We start from the raw sequence: 23,170 nt of genomic DNA on the forward strand, positions 1-23,170 counted from the left end.
TCTATGAAGAAATGATGGCAATCCTCCCTGTAGTGGACACTTGGGGTTTTTTTTTTGAGCCACCTTGGATTCATTCATCCTACTTCCAATAATAGCTCGTGATTTTTATCTGTGAATCTAGCTCTTCCTATAGTTAAGATGAAGTCAACTTCCATCTGATTCTAGGTTGGGAATATGACCAGTTTAGCCAATCATACCCTGCATGGCTACATGCATAGATTCAGGAAGTTGGATGCAACATCATTAGTCACTGAAATGCATAGACTAGCTGGGACTTTTGGAAAAAAAGACTAATTCTTTCTTCTTGAATTTGAGCACAAGATTATATAAACAACATTTGGAATCAAAGGAGATGTGTGATAATGGCTCCACAATGAAGGTGATAGAGCAGATAAAACTGGATTTTGATGACTTGTTTGGCAATTTAACTCCTAGACTCCTCAGTTTTATGAGTTACTAAATGCTGCTTTTGGCTTAAGCCTTTTTGGGTTAGGATGTCCCTCACTTGTACTCAAAGAAATCAAACCGATACCTTCTTATTTATCAATGGCTCCAGAGAGAATATGCAAGTAAACCTAGTTCTCAGGTTCCTAGACATCCAAACAAAATATCTGCATACTAACATAAAAACATAAACATCACAGGAAGTAATATACAACTCATCAGAAAGTAAAATCAGGATCAGAGGGAAGAGATTCCTGTAATATAAGCCATGGAGATTGAAAAGGATCAGACTTGGCCTGGCACTATGTGACAAGGTTTTTTCTTTAAAAAGTTGAATTGTGAGGTCTGTTCCAAGATGACTGAACAGGAACAGCTCCAGTCTGCAGCTCCCAGTGTGACTGATGCAGAAGATGCGTGATTTCTGCATTTCCAGCTGAGGCACCTGGTTCATCTCATTGGAACTGGTTGGACAGCGGGTGCAGCCCATGGAGGGCAAGCTGAAGCAGGGCGGGGCATCGCCTCACCTGGGAAGTGCAAGGGGTCTGGGATTTCCCTTTCCCAGCTGAGGGAAGCCGTGACAGATTGTACCGGGAAAATCAGGACACTGCCACCTAAATACTGTGCTTTTCCAACGGTCGTAGCAAATGGCACACCAGGAGATTACATCCCGCGCCTGGCTCAGCGGGTCCCACACCCACGGAGCCTTGCTCACTGCTAGTGCAGCAGTCTGAGATCAAACTGCTAGGTGGCAGCCTGGCTGGGGAAGGGACATCTGCCATTGCTGAGGCTTGAGTAGGTAAATAAAGTGGCCGGGAAGCTCGAACTGGGTGGAGCCCACCGCAGCTCAATGAGGCCCACCTGCCTCTGCAGATGCCACCTCTGGGGGCAGGGCATAGCTGAACAAAAGGCAGCAGAAATTTCTGCAGACTTAAACATCCTCCCCCATCTGACAGCTTTGAAGAGAGTGGTGGTTTTCCCAGCATGGTGTTTGAGCTCTGAGAACAGACAGACTGCCTTCTCAAGTGGGTCCCTGACCCCCGTGCAGCCTAACTGGGAGATACCTCCCAGGCAAACGGGGTCTGGAGTGGACCTCCAGCAAACTCCAACAGACCTGCAGCTGAGGGACCTGACTGTTAGAAGGAAAACTAACAAACAGAAAGGAATAGCATCAACATCAACAAAAAGGACATCACACCAAAACCCCAACTGTAGGTCACCATCATCAAAGACCAAAGGTAGATAAAACCACAAAGATGGGGAGAAACCAGAGGAGAAAAGGTGAAAATTCTAAAAACCAGAGCACCTCTTCTCCTTCAAAGGATCGCAGCTCCTCACCAGCAACAGAACAAAGCTGGATGGAGAATGACTTTGTCGAATTGGCAGAAGTAGGCTTCGGAAAGTTGGCAATAATGAACTTCTCTGAGCTAAAGGAGGATGTTCGAACCCATCGCAAGGAAGCTGAAAACCTTGAGAAAAGATCAGATGAATGGCTAACTAGAATAAACAGTGTAGGTGAATGACCTTGAAGACCTGATGCATGCATAAGCTTCAGTAGCCAATTTGATCAAGTGGAAGAAAGGTTATCAGTGACTGAAGATCAAATTAACGAAATGAAGCGAAAAGAGGAGAGAAAAAAGAGAAAAATAAATGAACAAAGCCTCCAAGAAATATGAGATTATGTGAAAAGACCAAATCTATGTTTGATTGGTGTACCTGAAAGTGAGGGGGAAAATGGAACCAAGCTGGAAAACACTCTTCAGGATATTATCCAGGAGAACTTCCCCAGCCTAGCAAGGCAGGTCAACATTCAAATTTAGGAAATACAGAGAACACCACAAAGATACTCCTCGAGAAGAGCAACTCCAAGACACATAATTGTCAGATTCACCAAGGTTGAAATGAAGGAAAAAATGTTAGGGGCAGCCAGAGAGAAAGGTCAGGTTACCCACAAAGGGAAGCCCATCAGACTAAAAGCAATCTCTCGGTAGAAACCCTACAAGCCAGAAGAGAGTGGGGGCCAATATTCAACATTCTTAAAGAAAAGAATTTTCAACCCAGAATCTCATATCGAGCCAAACTAGGCTTCATAAATGAAGGAGAAATAAAATCCGTTACAGATAAGCAAATGTTGAGAGATTTTGTCACCACCAGGCCTGCCTTACAAGAGGTCCTAAAGGAAGCACTAAACATGGAAAGGAACAACTGGTACCAGCCACTGCAAAATATGACAAATCGTAAAGACCATCGATGCTAGGAGGAAACTGCAGCAATTAATGGGCAAAATAACCAGCTAACATCATAATGACAGGATCAAATTTACACATAACAGTATTAACCTTAAATGTAAATGGGCTAAATGCCCAGTTAAAAGACACAGACTGGCAAATTGGATAAAGAGTCAAGACTCATCAGTGTGCTGTGTTCAGGAGACCCATCTCATGTGCAGAGACACACGTAGGCTCAAAATAAAGGGATGGAGGAGGATCTACCAAGCAAATGGAAAGCAAAAACAAAAACAAAAAAAAACCTGGGGTTGCAATCCCAGTCTTGGATAAAACAGACTTTAAACCAACAGATCAAAAGAGACAAAGAAGGCCATTGCATAATGGTAAAGGGATCAATTCAACAAGAAGAGCCAACTATCCTAAATATATATGCATCCAATACAGGAGCACCCAGATTCATAAAGCAAGTTCTTAGTGACCTACAAAGAGACTTAGACTCCCACACAATAATAATGGCAGCCTTTAACACCCCACTGTCAATATTAGACAGATCAATGAGACAGAAGGTTAACAAGGATATCCAGGACTTGAACTCGGCTCTTTACCAAGCAGACCTACCAGACATCTACAGAACTCTCCACCCCAAATCAACAGAATATACATTCTTCTCAGCACCACATCACATTTATTCCAAAACTGACCACACAGTTGGAAGTAAAGCACTCCTCAGTAAAGGCAAAAGAACAGAAACGACAACAAACTGTGTCTCAGACCACAGTGAAATCAAATTAAACTCAGGATTAAGAAACTCACTCAAAACCACACGAGTACATGGAAACTGAACAACCTGCTCCTGAATGACTACTGGGTACATAACAAAATGAAGGCAGAAATAAAGATATTCTTTGAAACCAGTGAGAACAAAGACACAACGTACTAGAAACTCTGGGACACATTTAAAGCAGTGCATAGAGGGAAATTTATAGCACTAAATGGCCACAAGAGAAAGCAGGAAAGATCTAAAATTGATACACTAACATCATAATTAAAAGAACTAGAGAAGCAAGAGTAAACAAATTCAAAATATAGCAGAAGGCAAAAAATAACTAAGATCAGAGCAGAACTGATGGAGATAGAGACACAAAAAAGTACTTCAAAAAATGAATGAAACCAGGAGCAGGTTTTCTGAAAAGATCAACAAAATTGATAGACCGCTAACAAGACTAACAAAGAAGAAAAGAGAGAAGAATCAAATAGATGTAATGAAAAATGATAAAAGGGTTACCACCACCGATCCCACAGAAATACAAACTACCATCAGAGAATACTATAAACAACTCTACACAAATAAACTAGAAAATCTAGAAGAAATGGATAAATTCCTGGACACATACACCCTCCCCCAAGACTAAACCAGGAAGAAGTTGAATCGCTGAATAGACCAGTAACAGGCTCTGAAATTGAGGCAATAATTAAGAGCCTACCAACCAAAATAAGTCCAGGACCGGATTCACAGCCAAATTCTTCCAGAGGTACAAAGAGGAGCTGGTACCATTCCTTCTGAAACTATTCCAATCAATAGAAAAAGAGGGAATCCTCCCTAACTCATTTTATGAAGCCAGCATCATCCTGATACCAAAGCCTGGCAGAGACACAACAAAAAAAAGAGAATTTTAGACCAATATCCCTGATGAACATCGATTAGAAAATCCTCAGTAAAATACTGGCAAACAGAATCCAGCAGCACATCAAAAAGCTTATCCACCATGATCAAGTCAGCTTTATCCCTGGGATGCAAGTCTGGTTCAACATATGCAAATCAATAAACGTAATCCATCACATAACCTGAACCAAGGACAAAAACCATATGATTATCTCAATAGATGCAGAAAAGGCCTTTGACAAAATTTAACAGCCCTTCATGCTAAAAATTCTTAATAAACTAGGTATTGATGGAATACATCTCAAAATAATAAGAGCTATTTATGACAAACCCACAACCAATATCATATTGAATGGGCAAAAACTGGAAGCATTCCCTTTGAAAACTGGCAGAAGACAGGGATGCCCTCTCTCACCACTCCTATTCTACATAGTGCTGGAAGTTCTGGCCAGGGCAATCAGGCAATAGAAAGAAATAAAGGGTATTCAGTTAGGAAAAGACGAAGTCAAATTGTCCCTGTTTGCAGATGACATGAATGTATATTTAGAAAACCCCATCGTCTCAGCCCAAAATCTCCTTAAGCTGATAAGCAACTTCAGCAAAGTCTCAGGATACAAAATCAATGTGCAAAAATCACAAGAATTCCTATACACCATTAACACAGAGAGCCAAATCATGAGTGAACTCCCATTTACAATTGCTACAAAGAGAATAAAATACCTTGGAATTCAACTTACAAGGGACGTGAAGTACCTCTTCAAGGAGAACTATAAACCACTGCTCAATGAAATAGAAGAGGACACAAACAAATGGAAGAATATTCAATGCTCATGGATAGGAACAATCAATATCGTGAAAATGGCCATACTGCCCAAAGTAATTTATAGATTCAGTGCCATCCCCATCAAGCTACCAATGACTTTCTTCATATAATTGGAAAAAACTACTTTAAAGTTCATATGGAACCAAAAAAGAGCCCACGTTGCCAAGACAATCCTAAGCAAAAAGAACAAAGCTAGAGGCATCATGCTAACTGACTTCAAACTATACTACAAGGCTACAGTAACCAACAGCATGGTACTGGTACCAAAAGAGAGATATAGACCAATGGAACAAAACAGAGGCCTCAGAAATAACACCACACATCTACAACCATCTGATCTTTGAGAAACCTGACAAAAGCAAGAAATGTGGAAAGGATTCCCCATTTAATAAATGGTGCTGGGAAAACTGGCTAGCTATATGTAGAAAGCTGAAACTGGATCCCTTCCTTACGCCTTACACAAAAATTCATTTAAGATGGATAAAAGACTTAAATGTTAGACCTAAAACCATAAAAACCCAAGAAGAAAACCTAGGCAATACCATTCAGGACATAAGCATGGGCAAGGACTTCATGACTAAAACACCAAAAGCAATGGCAACAAAAGCCAAAATCGGCACATGGGATCTAATTAAACTAAAGAGCTTCTGCACAGCAAGAGAAACTACCATCAGAGTGAACAGGGAACCTACAGAATGGGAGAAAATTTTTGCTATCTACCCATCTGACAAAGGGCTAATATCCAGAAACGTTAACAAATTTACAAGAAAAAAAATCAAACAACCCCATCAAAAAGTAGGCAAATGATATGAACAGACACTTTTCAAAAGACATTTATGCAGCCAACAGACACATGAAAAGATGCTCATCATCACTGGTCATCAGAGAAATGGAAATCAGAACCACAATGAGATACCATCTCACACCAGTTAGAATGGCGATCATTAAAAATCAGGAAACAACAAGTGGAGAGGATGTGGAGAAATATGAATGCTTTTACACTGTTGGGAGTGTAAACTAGTTCAGCCATTGTGGAAGACAGTGGGGTGATTCCTAAAGGATCTAGAACTAGAAATACCATTTGACCCAGCAATCTCATTACTGGGTATAAACCCAAAGGATTATAAATCATGTGAATATAAAGACACATGCACATGTATGTTTATTGCGGCACTATTCACAACAACAAAGACTTGGAACCAACACAAATGTCCATCAATGATAGACTGGATTAAGAAAATGTGGCACATATACACCATGGAATACGAGCAGCCATAAAAAAGGATGAGTTCATGTCCTTTGTAGGGACATGGATGTAGCTGGAAACCATTATTCCGAGCAAACTATCACAAGGATAGAAAACCAAACACTGCATGTTCTCACTCATAGGTGGGAACTGAACAATGAGAACACTTGGACACAAGGTAGGGAACATCACACACTGGGCCCCACCGGGGTGAGGGGATGTGGGGGGCATAGCCTTAGGAGATATACCTAATGTAAATGATGAGTTAATGGGTGCAGCAAACCAACATGGCACATGTATACATATGTAACCTGCACATTGTGCACATGTACCCTAGAACTTAAAGTATAATAATAATAAAAAGAAGTTGAATTGTATTTTTACTTTAGTCCATTAGCTGACATTAAGAGATGTTACAATAAAAAGTGAAATAAAACTCAGCATTGCATTATTATTATACAGGTGTTGCTGAGGACATACTTCCTAGTATCATAACACCGTTTACTTTATAAGGACTCAAATGAACCTTTATAAGCCTCAGAATCAAATAAACTGGACTTGTCAACAACAGACTTGTTCTCCTGGCATCATCTATAACCGATTATATTTTTCTTTACACTGGCTGCTAGCTCACAGCCAAGTTTGCGGTGGAACCCTTAACCCTAACATGACCTTTTAACAAAGTCATTAATGTTTTTGAAACACGCAAATATCATATATACCCCTAAAACATCTTAAAAAGTTTTAGGATAAAACTGAATATAAATAAACTAATGAGGTAAATAACCTGTCTGGTGTGTTGGTAAATAATCCACTGTTTTCCACATAAAATTCAGAGTTCAGTTTCCTTGGGTAGCAATTAATCGGATAGGTTAAGCTGCTAATTGGCTATTTCTTAGCCTTTTAGAGTTGTGCAACTTTGCAGTATTCTTAGTTTCTGAAGTTCAGAGAGTAAGATATAACCTAAAACTAGATATTTTTCTTGCTTTCAACCTTAGACTATAAATTAACTTAATATATTAGATTTAAAAAGGCTTCCTTATCCCTCCTCTTCTCCATACTGTGGGGAGAAAAAAATCAAACATCATCATCATCCAGTAGACATAATCCCTCTCAAAATTTGGTCCAGATACTTGATCTATGACTTAAGAGGTATTCGAACAGTTGGCACTGGAGGAACATGCAGTGGAATTAGTATACTGTTAATATCTCTTATACTCTGGATGAAAGTTTGGATTCTAGACTAGACATAGAATGTATTCATCAAAGAACTTACATGGCTGTATTTTTTATAATTCTTCCTTGGTCCATTTTCTGCCCAATGCCATGCACAACAAATACAATATGGGTAGTCTGTGATGGCTTGTCTTCTAATGTGGCTTCTTCTACATAACCTCTATGCAGTCTGGTCCCACTACTTGATGCTGTAGAAAAATTTTAATTCTAAATTTACTATTTAATCTGAGAAATAGCATTTTCCACAGTATGTTTTAAGAAAAAAAAGAAGTAAAAGGAATATTATGAAAAAATTTCACTGGCTGTGGGGGGGGGGAGGAAATAAAAACTGTAAGAAGGTATATATTGATCAGCTGTGATATAAAGTGAACTGGACACAAAACCAAAGCCAGAAACCATAAAGAGAAAGAAATGGAAGGAAAGAAGGACAAATTGAATATATAAAAATTTAAAGCTTCTATATTATAATAAGAAAATATCAGGAAAAAAGAAATGGCAAACCGGAAAAAATATGCAAAATATAACACATAATTACTTAAGTATACAAAGAGAGCTTACTAATTAAAAAGTAGAGACAACCATTCAAATAGCAAATTAAGCTAGTTACACAAGGTAATTCAGAAAATAAATACAACTGAGTAATAAACATAAAAAGATATTCAAAGCACATTATTGAAATTAAAAATGTAAAATATGGTATAAAAATTGTATCAAACTCTAAAATTCTTTTTACATTTATTTTTTGATAATGCTCTCCCATCTTCCCCAGGTATCATTCTCTCTTTTCTTTCATGTAGTCAAACGTGTCTAAAGAGTTGTCAGGCCAGGCACTGTATTTCAAGTCTGTAATCCCAGAGCTTTGGAAGACCAAGGCAAGAGGATGGCTTGCAGCCAAAAATCTGAAACCAGCCTGGACAACCTAAGGAGACTCTGTTTCTACAAAAAATTAAAAAAATTAGTTGGGCATGGTGGTGCATCCCTGTAATCCTAGCTATGAGGAGGCTGAGTTCAGAGGATTGCTTGAGCCCTTGAGGAGGCTTGAGTTCGGAGGACTGCTCTGTCCCCCTAGGGGACAGAGTGAGACCCCATCTTAAAAAAAAGAAGAAAAAAGAGTTGTCTATTCTCATTGCTTCCATTGCTTCATCTTCTACTTATGCTTCAACCTATGCCGATCTGGTTTCTGCCCCATCAATCCATCTAAGTCACCAATGACCTCCAGGTCACTAAATATGATGGAAAATTTTCAGTCCTCATCTTCCTTGACACTATATTTCAACTGCCACAATTTAGGTTTAACAGCTTTTGTGCTTTCAGAAGTATAAAAGATATTTATTAATCTTGTCAAATCATTCTAAATATATAGTTATTCCTTGACGAACACATGTCACCTCAACTTAAAAAGTTTCATTTAAAAAGGAATGTCACTAAATTTAATACATTTAAAACATACTAAAAACAGAACATGAATTGTCTATTTTGAATATAAGAGAAAAAGTCAGATTCCCAAAATTTTGATAAGCTATAGTAATATTTAATGATTACCTTTAGAAAATCCCAGTTTTTGGGTAACTGTTCTTGCAATTTTAGATGTTGTTGCATCACTATAAAGATATACTTCATCCACACTGTGCCAGTCCACATGGTTTCGACTCAACTTGAAACTATGAACAGCTATTGTAAAAAGGAAAAGCTAATTTGAAAGTCTCCAAGACAAACTTTATTTGTTTGAAAAATTATAACACTCAGATTTTTAAATCAATGTTATCTAACAAACTCAGATATGAAACTTAATTCAATAAAACACTATTTCACATAAAAGTTATGTGAAGCAAGTAATGGATAGGGACTTTATTTTATAAATGATTAATCCTGCTATAGGGAATGGCAACCTTTTAAAGCACTGAGTGACTTAACCATCATAATTTTAACCTCTAATATACAGTTTCTATGTGTTTTGATAATTAAACAACTGCTTTTCCAGGCGATGTGGCTGACTCTTCATTGGGTCTAAGGCATATATACCTCAAGCTCTCAATAGCTTTGACACAGCAACTTCACTTCAGTTTCTTCTACTGATTTTACTAAAAATATCAAATGATTTGTAAAAATTTCACTAAGTGCTAGACAAAATAAGACTCAGGGGAAAAAAAATTACCTTTAAACTGGGAAAAGAATAATCTATTAGAAAATGAGGTATTTTTGGAATGGATGGTGAAGCCAATAATTACCGGATATTGCTCATCATAGCACAAATCCAAAACTGAAAGATATTTTAGTATACAGAATTAAGGAAATGTTTTTCTGCCACGATGTTCAAATCAATATGGTTGGCTGGGTGCATTGACTCACACATATAATCCAGCACTCTGGGAGGCTGAGGCAGGAGGATCACTTGAGCCCAGGAGTTTGACAGCAGCCTGGGCAACAACAGTGAGGCCTCATCTCCACATAAAAACTAAAAAAATCAGCTGAGCATGGTGGTATATGCCTGTGGTTCCAGCTACTTGGGAGGCTGAGGCAGGAGGATCGTTTGAGCCCAGGAGGTCAAGCCTGCAATGAGCTATGATCATGCCACTGCACTCTAGCCTAGGCAACACAGAGAGAGAGATCCTGTCTCAAAAAAAAACCAAACAAACAAACAAAAAAACAAACAAAAAAAACACCCAGTATGGTTGCTGCATTTCTGTAACTGGGGATATGCCTGGCGAAAATGAGGCCTGAAAGAAACTCCGAACCTATATTCTTTAGGAATTCATAAGTCCCAGGAGCCAGGGACTGTGTCTTGATCATTTCTTACGTCCCTAGCACCAAAAAGAATATCCTATCACAGTGTCTGGCACATATACCACAAATACAGCAATGTTTGTGGAAGTAGTAAAAAAATTGATAAAACATATCCATCAATTCATAATTTGATAATTCTTATGTTTTGAGGGCCTCAAGCTTTTCCTTTATAGCTCTGGTATATAGGTAGAAAAAATTAACATACCCATCTTCAGATTTTCTTAAAATTCTTAAAAGAATTTTATTCTTTCTTAAAGAATTTTATGCTTGATTTATTTTCTTAAAATTCTTTCAAGGCAAAATATTATCTCCCATTTTACTTACAAAAATACAGAGGTACAAAGACATAAACTGACCTGCCACAGAGTTAGCTACAGGCAGAGTCTAACTCTTCTGATTTAAAGATGGGCTGAAAATAACCTCAAGCTAAATATAAAAAAATATAGCTCTGGTCAAGATCTATGATCATAAGACATTTTTATGAAAACCTATTGCCTACTAGGATACAAGGACATTATAAGGAACAGTACTTCTTAGTTATATTAAATATGCAATTTCAAAAATCTATGAAAAACCAATTTATATTTTACTTACCTGCCACAGCACATTACTAACACTGTACACCAGATCAAGATTCAATTAACATAATGAACATAAATTATATCTTCAGCTCCAAAGAAAATAATAAGGTCAGCTTTTTAAATAAAACAACTTTTCATAAACTAAAAAAAATCTTTTGCAAGGGTTTAACAATCACTTTTCTAATTACATATCTGATCCATGCCATGACTTCAAGCTTTTGTATGTTTCTAAACCACATTTTTGTTAAAATAGTTGTGAGCAACAGATGCTTAAAACGTTAAACTATAAGACCAAGATATTTAGAGATTAATGTTAAGCCAGAAAAATGCTTTTCCTCCTTAAATCATCCACATATCTTAAAGTAAACCATTTTAATGTTGGGGAACATCTGAACATCCTGTTACTGGACTACATACACTGTTTACCAATATTTATACACATAATAAAGTAGCAGTAAACAAAATAGTACAATGGACACATTTTTAAAAAACTAATACTTTCTTTGCTTTAAATGCAACTGAATGCTATAAGCCAGGAATATAACTACATGGAGAAATAAAACTACAATTACTGTACCTTGGGAACGCTTTCGTTTAAGACCTGCCGCATCTGTACTCTCCTTATATCTTCTCCATTTGAACAGAGAAGGGAGGGAGAAGGGAGGGAGGTGGTAGACAACTAAGAAAGCAAAAACACTGAGCTTCAAAGTAAATTTTAAATGAGATTTGCCATTTTGCCTTTTTGTTCTAGTATTAACTTTAAAAAACAAGTTGTATTTGAAAAACATTATTCTAAATGCTTTATTTATATAATTTCTAAGAATCGGTAAAGCAAAACATTAGTATAATGTTTATCAAATAGCTGCTGTACCTTTACTGAAAGAAAAAAGGCAAATGATATCTAAATTTATTAAAAACAACTGTGATTATCATGTTTAATGTCTTTGCATAGAAAGAATTTTTTAAAAAGAACATAACATTTTCAAATGCTAAGAGATTTATAAACTCCACCTTTACAATACTAAGGTTATTTACTCTCACCAAATTTGTGACTGACATAGCCAACAGCTGATGTACAAATTGAGAATGCAATAAATAACATTTTACATATCTAATGCAGCCTTCCTGAGAAGATACCACAACATACATTCTACTAGATGCTTTCCAATACTGAAGTATAATGGAACCTTCCCTTAGGGGGAAAAAAAAATTCTTTTCTCAACTCCATTCAAGTTATTAAAAGACTTTAAAAAACAAAACTTTTACTAAAAAACAAAAATCAAACTGGAAGCTCTGCTTTTTAACTTTGCCTTTGAAAAGACTGTAATAAAATAATGAAAAAAGTCATTAGTAAAAATGTATGCTGTGACAACTTGTAAGCACTAAACAGACAACGTAGAGTAAAGCGAGGCACAGACTTGATATTTGGCAAATCAGTAGATAACCTTAAAGTCAACATTTTCCCTATCAAATTTTGGTAGTTATATAAATTTGTTTATATTTTAAGCAAGCAATTATTTAAAAGTTCACTTGAACTTGAACCTTACAAATTAGTTTCTCACCAGTTAATAAATTACAGAATCTTTATGATTAGCTCAAATTTATGTTCAAATACATTTGATTTTCATCCTCACTCCCTTCTATATTAATGTGACATTTGAAGGTTAAATACTGCTCAAATACAAAAATACTTAATTCCTGTTTTATAATACTAGAAATGTAACAAATCTGTTGAATATGCAGATATAGTATATGCAAAGATTTGTGTAATAAAAGTAATTGAGAAATGCTTACAAGATACTTAATAACTATATCTATATGTAATCAGATGGCTACAAAAACTGTAAACTAGAACTAAAAGCTGGATTGCTACGCCAGGATTATAAAAACATTTCCTTGTCACGGAGAGGTAGAAAATGACAACTGATGCACTTTTCTTCACTGAAAATGTTTCTTCTTTCATGTGCCTTCTGGTCAGTTACTGAGGAGCAGATGTACCACTTAGACCAGGAAACAGTTTTAAACAAAAAATTCATTAGGAAAAAGATGCTAATATATCAAAGTAAACCAAACTGACATAAACTTGATACTTTACTGCTTGAAACAAAAACTAGATTTTGTATATCTGGTAGTAAAACTAACGTGAACTAATTCCATATTATTAAAAGAGAACGAAATGGGAAATATATGGACCATTTGACCACGTTTTAAAATTATGTAAACACTTTCAGAAAGCTAGCCAAGATACACAAATGAAGGCTTTCTTCTCTAAAACAACAGTATAATTTAAGGATTAAAAAAAGACAAACACCCCTATACATGGAGAAACAAAGAAAAACTTTTTTTCATCCTCCAGAGAAACATATTTAAAACTTTTTCACAAAATTAAATAGACATGGTTCTTTCTTTTCAAATATAATTCTTATTTTCACTTGAAAGTCATTTGCTTTATTTATTACACAACCTGTAGCATACAGAGCTTAATTTTTTCAACCCAAAGCACAGAATTAGGGGTACTATGATAAGTACAGTAGAGGAAAAAAAGTTTACTATCGATCCAAACAAAGATCACTGTTAAAGAAAATTCAAATGCCAGAAAGCACTATTTAATTTTCTTTTTTAAAAATAAACTTTTAGTTAGAAATTCTTACGTAGCATTAGCAAAAGATGCATAAACTCAAAACACAACTGCAAATGCTGATTAATGCTAACATTTAAAATTTTAATATGTTAAAGTCTTACATAGCAATGAAAAAGATTTAAAATACCAAAAATATTTCCAATAAATTTCCTTACTATATCTTAAGGAAACTTTCTGCATTATATCATTCTGAAAGCACTAGAGTATTGCAAAAGAGGGTTACTGCTGCTGCTGACATACTAATTCCTACAACAGAAAAACTAACTTTTCCCTTTAGCAAAGCTGGCAACCTGAAAAATTCCAACCCCAGGGAAGCAGTCTTACACATGTCAAACCTGCCAACTATAATGAGAAAATTCCTGGCAATATTTCTTGGACCTCAGAGAAATAAAGCTAGATAAATTTATAAAAATTAAATAATAACTAAAAGCTAGAAGGTGGGAATCCTCTTAGTCACCAAAGAGAGGAGAAAAGGAAAGCTAGTTAGAAGGTGAGCACCCATCCATCTTTTTAATTGAGCTTTGAAATGCTATCTTCACAGTATGGGGTATATTTATTCCGCTACAGTGATAGGAATACATACTTCATCCATCAGCTTGTTAAATGTCATAAATCTTTACAGAGACACCAACACCTGTGCTGCTATGGCACCTGAAATTACCTGAAACTGTAAAAATTCCAATCTTTTACTTTCAATCTATCTGTGATTTTTATAGTCAGGTCTTGCATTCTCAAACAATCTGTCACTTTGCCTTTTAATTGGAGTATTAACTATCTTATATATACAAATACATTTATATTTGTTGTTACTGATATGGGTGAATAGGTCTGTCATTTTTCCACTTATTCCCACCTGTTTTTTGTATCTCTGTTCCTCTTTTCTTGGTTTATTTTGGGTTAATTGAATATTTTTTAGTATTTCATTTTAATCCTTCTACTAGACTTAAACTTTGTAATTTAGAGTAATTTTAGACTTAACAGAAAATAGCAAAAATAGTACAGGGAGCTATGACATATCCTTCATCCAGCTTCCCCTAATGTTAGCATTTTGCATAACTATAGTATAATTAACAAAACTAAGAAATTAACACTGGTACAATACTATTAACTAATACACAGACTTTATTCAGGTTTCTCTAGTTTTTCTACTAGTATCTTTTTCTGTTCTACGATCCAATCCAGGGTACCACATTGTGTTGTGTTGTCATGTCTCCTTAGTTTACTCTATTCTGTGACAAATTCCTCAGTATTTACTTGTCTTTCATGACCTTGACACTTTTGAAGAATGCTGGTCAGTCAGTTATTTTGTAAAACCATCCTCAGTACGAGTTTTCTCACGACTGAATTGAGTTTACTCATTTTTTGGGCAGAGTGATGTGCTGCACTTACCCATTCAGTTCAACCCTTTTTTTTTTTTTTGAGATGGAGTCTCGCTCTATTGCCCAGGCTGGAGAGCAGTGGCGCTATCTTGACTCACTGCCAGCTCCGCCTCCTGGCAGTTCAACCTATTTTTTACTGATTACTATGCAAGTTTGGATAGGTAAGATGTAAAATGAGTGAAACACTAATCTAGCAGATTTAAGTATTAATGTTTACCAAATTACTTGTTGAAGTCTTGATTTCTATTTTTATGTTTCATCCCAAGTGAAACAATAGGCTTTCATTTGTTAAACTACTAGATAAACATTTTCTAGCCCAGGAGGTAGGGTAAGAAGAAAATCAATTTTCATTTTAACTCTCACAGAGAACTAAGTTTGGATTAAAGTATCGAAATCACAAAGTCATTATCTTTTTGTGGGGTATCTTTATTTGTATGCTACAAAGAACTACATAGTGTGCCAAATTTTCATGTCTTGTTAATTCAATGCTCATTTTGAGATTAGTAAGGGAAGTTAATAAAGAGGAAAATATTAAATACAGTTGGCATCCCTGATCTGCAGATTCAACCAACCACAGACCAAAAATATTTGGGGACAAAAATAAAAAAAAATAAAAAATATTATCAATCAAAAACCAATACAGTATACAACTATTTACATGGCATCACACAGTATTAGGTGTCATAATCTAGAGATTATTTGAAATACACAAGAGAGGACTGGGCACAGTGACTCACACCTGTAATCCTGGCACTTTGGGGGCCTGAGGCAGGAGGAACACTTGAGCCCAGGAGTTCAAGACCAGCCTGGGCAACATAGTGAGACCCTGTCTCTACAAAAAATTTTAAAAAAACAAAAAATTAGCCTGGTGTGGTAGTGTGCATCTTCTTGGGAGGCTCAGGTGGGAGTGTCCTGGAGCCCAGGAGTTAGAAGCTGCAGTGAGCTGTGATTATGCCACTGCACTTCAGCGACAGAGCAAGACCCTGTCTCCAAAAAATAAAATAAAATAAAAATAAAATATACAAGAGGATGCTCATAGGTCATATGCAAATACCACTCCATTTTATTAAAGGGACTTGGATGTCCTCAGATTTTGTTATCTGGTGGTGGGGGCGGGGGGGGGGCGGTGCGCCTAAAACCAATCCCCTACAAATACCAAGGGACAACTGTACATCTAATCTGTTTGTGGCAAGAACAACCCTAACCAAACAGCCAAGGTCGGAAGAAAAAGGAATTATTATTTATTTTAATGTCCCTGTCAGCAAGAACTATTAGTTTCTTTGATATTCCCTAGAGCATTTAATAAATATCCCTGAATATAGTATTTTTAAATGTTTTAAATTATTAAGTGAGGTTTTTCCGGAAAGCCTTATATGAATAATTCCACTGCATTGTGATTATCTACTCACTTTATTCCAAGTATCTTTTCAGAATATGTAATATTGACTGTCTAATACTATGACTTCTTGTAGTTACTCTTTTGTAACTGTTTTCATCTGTTGACTTTGTTTACTCTAATAGGCTTAAAACTCCTTGAGGGTAGAAGAAACCTTGTCAATTTCTCTCACAAAAGTGCCTACCACATTACTACACATGGGATCATTAAAAATCTGACAATATGAATAGTCAAGGCTTTATACATGAGAAAATTTAGGTGGAAAGGGTATTTTCCTCCCTCAAACTAATGAAGTATAAAATTTCAGAAGCTTAGAGGTAACAGTACATTCAAAAGATTATAATATTTTTTAGTCTTTGTAGTTATAAGTTTGAATTATTTTCCCAACAATGGTGGGTTTTTGGATAGCAAATGTTCTTTCCTTAAGACTTGTTATTAATTTCAAATGTACTACGCAATTTCCCATAATTTTCAAAGTCAAATGTCACAAGATATAAATATGTTTAATACTGAATAAAAATAAAGTGACTAAAAATTATGACAAAGATATGTTCAAAGATATGTTCAGTTGTATCTTTGCTAATAACAGAACATGCTGAATCTTATATGCTACAGTACACTATAAAAATTTTTTTCTTCTAATGAACCTCAAAGAATCATTTTGGAAAGATTACAATGCAAAAATGTTCTACTAATTTAATAATTTTCCATTACTAATTAAAATTCTAGTACTCCATGTATATCCATAAAGATAACAAAAAAATTACAATATCCGAGAGATTGCTACCCTAGAACTGACATATACACTCACACATACACATATGCAAAGACATTCTAAAAATGTACTCACACAAATAAATCATCTTCTTACACCAGTCTTATTTAAATTCAAACACTTTCAGAAAAACTGAAGTATCTTGCTACATTTAACATTTAGGCAGGAAGCAGAAGTAAAAAGGACATATTAAATTTGAATTTTTATTGTAGTAAAAAACAAGATTAGAAACAGGTAGAATCTAGAGATGAAACAGAGCTGATGATTAATCTCCACAGGATGACTTAGCAAATGGAAAAAAAAAAGTTCTGAACACAGAATGAGAAAGGGGAACCATCTACTTGTATTTTTCATACCCATCCTCTTTTTCCTCCAAGCTCCTAGATTTTTTTCATGCATTAATAATAAGAAATTCAGGTGACTAAACTGGGTTTGTGATGGTGAAATTGACATTTTTGTGGCAGAAGACTTAGGAGAACTAATAGACAGAAAAAAAAATCTGGAAGTCAGACTTCTCCAATGGCAGTAAGATTATTTTATGATAAAAGGTTTGCCGTTCAAATACTATGAAGCAGACTTTTGAAATTATTCTGATCGTGATGAGAAGTTATAAAATATTTCAGTCACTACCATAAGATCACAAACATACAAAACTTTCTATTTTTGCTATAAGGAGATCAAAGTATTACATGGCAATCTCTAAAAACAGCTCCTATACTGGGCTGCTCCTTATTTATTGATATGTAAGAACCTTTACATTTTATAGTGAAATGACGACATATTTGATTCTATAGATTAGGAAAATAATATATTTAGAATTTCCAGAGTACGGTATCTGGCACATAACAGACCACTATTATTATATAAATTTGTTAGCTTTAATTGCCAATTTATTCAGAAGTCACAAGTTTTCCTCAGTCATGTAGACTTTTAACCAACTAGATGTAAATGATATTTTACTTTGATATAAGCTAAACTACACAGATTCTTGTGACAAATATATACATATGTTCAGAGAGGTAAGAGAGAGCAAAGAGTGGAAGAGAGAAAAAACATGGAATGTTACTAACAATAAGAAAAAAAAAATCCCCTGCCAACTTAAAGCTTACTGTTGACATTAATTATGTTATATAAACAATTGCTTCCAACCACATAATTCGTCTTTTTCAAGCTTCATTCTGTAAATTACCTGATCAATATTAAGTTTTTCTGCCTTAGAGATGTTTTAGGAGGGGACAGGAAAAAAATAAATTCATATTTTAATTCACTGGATTCAGCAGAGCTTGTCAAGAAACCTCCCAAATAAAGGCTAGCATGGATGAAGAAACGCTTTTAGAAGAAAAACTTCAGAGAAAACTACAAATTCTAATCTACCTGTACAGTTATACTCACCAGAATAGCTGATCCCACTGCCTGCAGTAAATGGAACAATAGAAGTATTTTTAACTTTACCACATATTTTGAAGTTTACTCAAGATTTAGACACATAATGAAAACGTGGCAATCTTGGCTATTATATAGTATTTTTAACTGTTACAAAAATATGCAAGTGCTGAATAAAGAAATGTAAGGAGTAGATTGTTCCAAATTAAAACTTGATACGGTTTTCAATAGGGGATAGCTGAGAGATACACACAAATAATTAAAGATTTTTTTTTGAACTTCAGGAAAAGAACACTGAAATATTAATGAAACTTGTCTTTTGATATAATGACAAGGAATTTTTTGGTTAAGTTCAATTTCCTTTGTTAACTAAAAAATTACTAAAAAAGATTAAATAGGGAGTACATAGTAACAATTTGTACATTTATAGTAAACTGTGTTAATATCATGACATTGACCATACATATTAAAATAAAAATTGAGATAGTTCAGATATTTATAGCAGTTAATTTTAAAATTCTAGAATAATCAAATGTTTAAAAAAATCAAATTTTCTAATTCGAAACCTCCTGAATTATTATGTCAAATTCACAAACTACTCTAAACTTTATCAACAACTTACTTGGTTTGTAGAATATATTAAATGTATCAATCGATCTTACCATCTTTGCCATCTATGGATTTTGACACTTCAATATCAAAATTTTCCTGCATCTGCTGGCCTCTAAAACAATTGAGATGTTCTTGCTCAATTAAATTACTTTCTTCCTCTTCTAGAGGCTGCCAAGTGCCATCAATAAACCACTGTCCACGCATTACTGGTATTTTATCAGCCTCTGAAAAAGAAAAATCACAGAATTATACATTTTAAGATTCAATTTCCCCAAAAGAGACATAGTATCTACAATCTTATATTTTGCTACTGCTGTCACAAAAACAGATTTTCATGACGCAATACAATCATATAAAGTTTTATTTGTATTTATTTATTTTGAGATATTTATCTTGCTCTATGCTGCCCAGGATAGAGTGCAGTGGGGTGACCACAGCTCACTGCAGCCTTGATCTTCCAGGCTAATTTTTATATTATTCTGGTAGAGATGTGATTTTGCTATGTTGCCCAGGCCAGTCTCAAACTCCTGGGCTCAAGAGATGCGCCCACCTTGGCCTCCCAAAGTGCTAGGATTACAGGTATGAGCCACTGCGCCTGGCCCATTTAAAGTTTTAAAATCCAGATTTTGAGCCAGAGTGTATCATATTCTATAGCATATACTTTTACTTATATTAAATATTACACCTAAAAATCACTTTAGCACTAGAAAAATAGATGAGCAGCTATGTATATAATTGAGACTCTGAGTAACCAAAATTAGCAGCCTAAGGCGTTAAAACGAGTTTCATGCAAGGCTCTGATGATAGTTCCAATGTCTTAGAAATTATTAATATAAAATCCAGAATAGTGTTTAGAAATAGTGTGTGTGGTAGTAGTGTGTGGCACTTTTTAGAGCTGCCTTGGAGACTAGAGGCTTCTAGTAAGTATACAAGATAAATGAAACTATTATATTAGCAAATATTTAAATCTACTTTAGGGAAAAAAAATTTTTTCTTGGCTAACTTTTGATTAAACACTGTCCCTAGAAACCTAAGACTTCTAGTTGTTATTTAAAATAAACCACAACTGTCAGCTAAGCTATCTTGAATTCTTTAACACGATTTTTTTTAATATAGCAAAAATAAAATAAAAATAACAAAACCCTAAAAGTAAAAAGCAAAATGAAACAAATGAATCTAATCATGTAGAATGCTGGTAGTTTAATCACACAAAGAGAAATTATTTCAAGTGAATTTAAAACTCTGTCATTTGTACATACATCTTTGGAAATAAAATATGGAGAAAAAGAACAGCAAACATCTTAAACCTTTTGCAATAACCATATTGTCAGTAATACTATTTGTATTACTAATTTGAAACTGTAGGTTAAGATGAATGTATTAATTTTATTAATATCATTAGGAACCTAGACTTTAAGCATAAAACAAAAGAGATACAAGTATAAAAATCAAATAAAAAAGCTTATAATCATAAATTTTAACGAAAAATTTCAGTATGGACTAATGATGTATTTTCTCTTTGAAAAAAAGGTCCTAGTAAAGGCCTAGAATTGAAGACAAACCCAGTATAAGTGAACACTCCTAATACAAAGATTGTGAACTGTAAATATCATTTCCCATTAAAAGAAACCAAGAGTCCTTGAAAAAAAATGGCTAACCTTCAGGTTTGAGACAAGAAATACACTAGATGATCTTGAAACATCTCGTCATACCAGATTTGTACTGCGATGTATTTAAAATTTTCTATTATGTGTTTCTATTGCTACTTGCATTCTCCTATATTCTGCTACAGTGATTCTGGTATATTTAGGTGTTTGCTGTGTCATTTGGTACCTAGATACCAAAAAATATTATAACTTCATTGTGAATTATGGTTTTAACCACTATAAACATACTGTTATACTGAATAGTTTTTGCCTGGATTCTACTTTATCAAAATGGAAACTCCTGATTTCTTATTTTTTCCATTTGCCTGTAATATCTTTACATATTCCTTTATTTTTGATGGCTGGAATCACTGTTTTATACGTCCCTTATGTAAGGCATAGAATTGGGTTTTGCTTTATAAAGCCATTTGAAATCTTTTTATTTTAATAGATGAGTTAAGCCCATTTATGTTTACTAATATGATTGACATATTTGAACTCAGCTCTATATAGTTACCATGTTTATTATTCACACTTATTCTTTTTTTTCTTTATGTTATATTTCTGCTATTTTTGCTTTTTTTGTACTTTCTTTTGGTAGTTAGGAAAATTCTAATTTTTTGTTCCAGTGGTTCTCTCTCTCTCTCTTTCTCTCTCTCTCTCTGTGGTGGTGGTGGCGTGTGTGTGTGTGTGTGTGTATGTATGTGTTTCAGAGTAACCCAAATCTCCTTTTTGCTTACTTTACCTTTTATTATCTGGTCAATCCATTTAAATGGTATTGTATGACTCTCATTTATTACCCATATTGTGGAGAATGACCTTAATTCTATCTCTCTTTCTCTGTTCACCCATTTATTTTTAGTTTTATTCTTTTTACTTTGTCAGAACATATAAAAATTATACCTATGTCCCCGGCACTGTTTTAAGTCTTGGGTCTACATTTAAATATAGTAAATTATCACCACATATTTCCTAAATTCTTGTGTGTTCAAACTGTTTATCTGATACTCTAAAGACAGGTTGGCTAGCTTGTGCTTTATTTCTTCGAGTTTTTAAAAATGGTGCTCCACCGTAGCCTTCCTTTGAATATTGTTCTAGGCCAGGCGCAGCGACTCATGCCTGTAATCCCAGAACTTTGAGAGGCTGAAGCAGGTGGATCACTTGAGGCCAGGAGTTTGAGACCAGCCTGGCCAACATAGCAAAACCCCATCTCTACTAAAAATATAAAAATTAGCTGGGCATGGTGGTGCATGCCTATAATCCCAGCTACAGGAGGTTGAGGCATGAGAATCACTTGAACCGGGGAGGTGGAGGTTGCAGTGAGCCAAGATCATGCCACTGCACTCCAGCCTGGGTGACAGAGGGAGACAGAGAAAAAAAAAAAAAAAAAAAGAATATTGTTCTTAAGGAATCTGATGTCAGCCTTTTAATAATATAATCCTTTTTCCCCTCTCAAGAGGTCCAGGAAAAAAGTCTTTAAAATCTAATAGTTTTACTAGGCTATGACTCAGCTGTTCTGTATTAATCTGTCCATGATGGGGCCTTTTAATACGTAAAATTTCAAATTTCCTATTATTTCTGAAAAGTGTTCTTGAGTTAGGGTTTAATTAGTTCTGTTCTAGTGATTTGCTTTTCTTCTTCAGGGACTCCAATTTTAAGTATGTTAGGTCTTCTTTTGTCTGTATTGAATTTAAACTACTTTTTACATTCTCTTGGTTGTTTTCCTTCCTTTTATCAATGGCTCTTATTAGATTTTTATTTGAATCTATTCTCCTATTGGCACCTTGTAATTAATATATAGTAGTCCCCCCTTGTCCATGGGGGATACATTCCAAGACCCCCACTGGATGCCTGAAGCCTTAAATAGTACTGAACTCTATATATAATGTTTTTGTAATATACATGTATTTATGATAAAGCTTACTTTATAAATTAGGCACAATAAGAGATTAACAACAACTAATAATAAAACCCAACAATTACAACCATATGCTAGCATCACTACTCTTGCACTTTGGAGCCATTATTAAATAAAATAAAGGCTACTTGAACACAAGCACTTCAAAACCACCACAGTTGATATGATAACCGAGACAGCTACTAAATGACTAATGGACTAGTGGCATAAACAGTTGCATATCCTAGACAAAGGAAAAACTCCCATCCTGGGCAGGATGGAGCAAGATGGCTGGAGACTTCATCACACCAATCAGAAAAGCATCCAATTTAAAACTTGTAACTGTGGCTGGATACAGTGGCTCATGCCTGTGATTCCAGTACTTTGGGAGGCTGAGGCAGGAGGATCACCTGAGGTCAGGAGTTTGAGACCAGACTGG

The 23,170-nt window shown here is 35.1% G+C and overlaps 1 protein-coding gene across 6 annotated transcripts in view; it reads right to left on the minus strand.

Annotated features, from left to right (window-relative positions):
- The window catches only part of DDHD1 (DDHD domain containing 1), a 121,566-nt gene that overhangs the window by 46,186 nt on the left and 52,210 nt on the right, over positions 1-23,170 (minus strand). For 2 of the 6 annotated variants that reach the window (XM_077941033.1, XM_028851553.2), the window contains exons 2-5: positions 19,239-19,412; positions 11,580-11,681; positions 9,180-9,308; positions 7,678-7,825 (exon numbers count right to left, since the gene is read on the minus strand). In XM_077941033.1, the coding sequence (XP_077797159.1) occupies positions 7,678-7,825; positions 9,180-9,308; positions 11,580-11,681; positions 19,239-19,412 (553 nt within the window). Of the gene's footprint in view, positions 1-7,677; positions 7,826-9,179; positions 9,309-11,579; positions 11,682-18,585; positions 18,607-19,238; positions 19,413-23,170 lie in introns of all 6 variants that reach the window. The other 4 variants (XM_001083858.5, XM_015143714.3, XM_001083968.5 and 1 more) reach the window with 2 other exon arrangements.

The sequence above is a fragment of the Macaca mulatta genome, chromosome 7 (assembly GCF_049350105.2).
Source record: "Macaca mulatta isolate MMU2019108-1 chromosome 7, T2T-MMU8v2.0, whole genome shotgun sequence".
NCBI classification, from domain to species: domain Eukaryota; kingdom Metazoa; phylum Chordata; class Mammalia; order Primates; family Cercopithecidae; genus Macaca; species Macaca mulatta.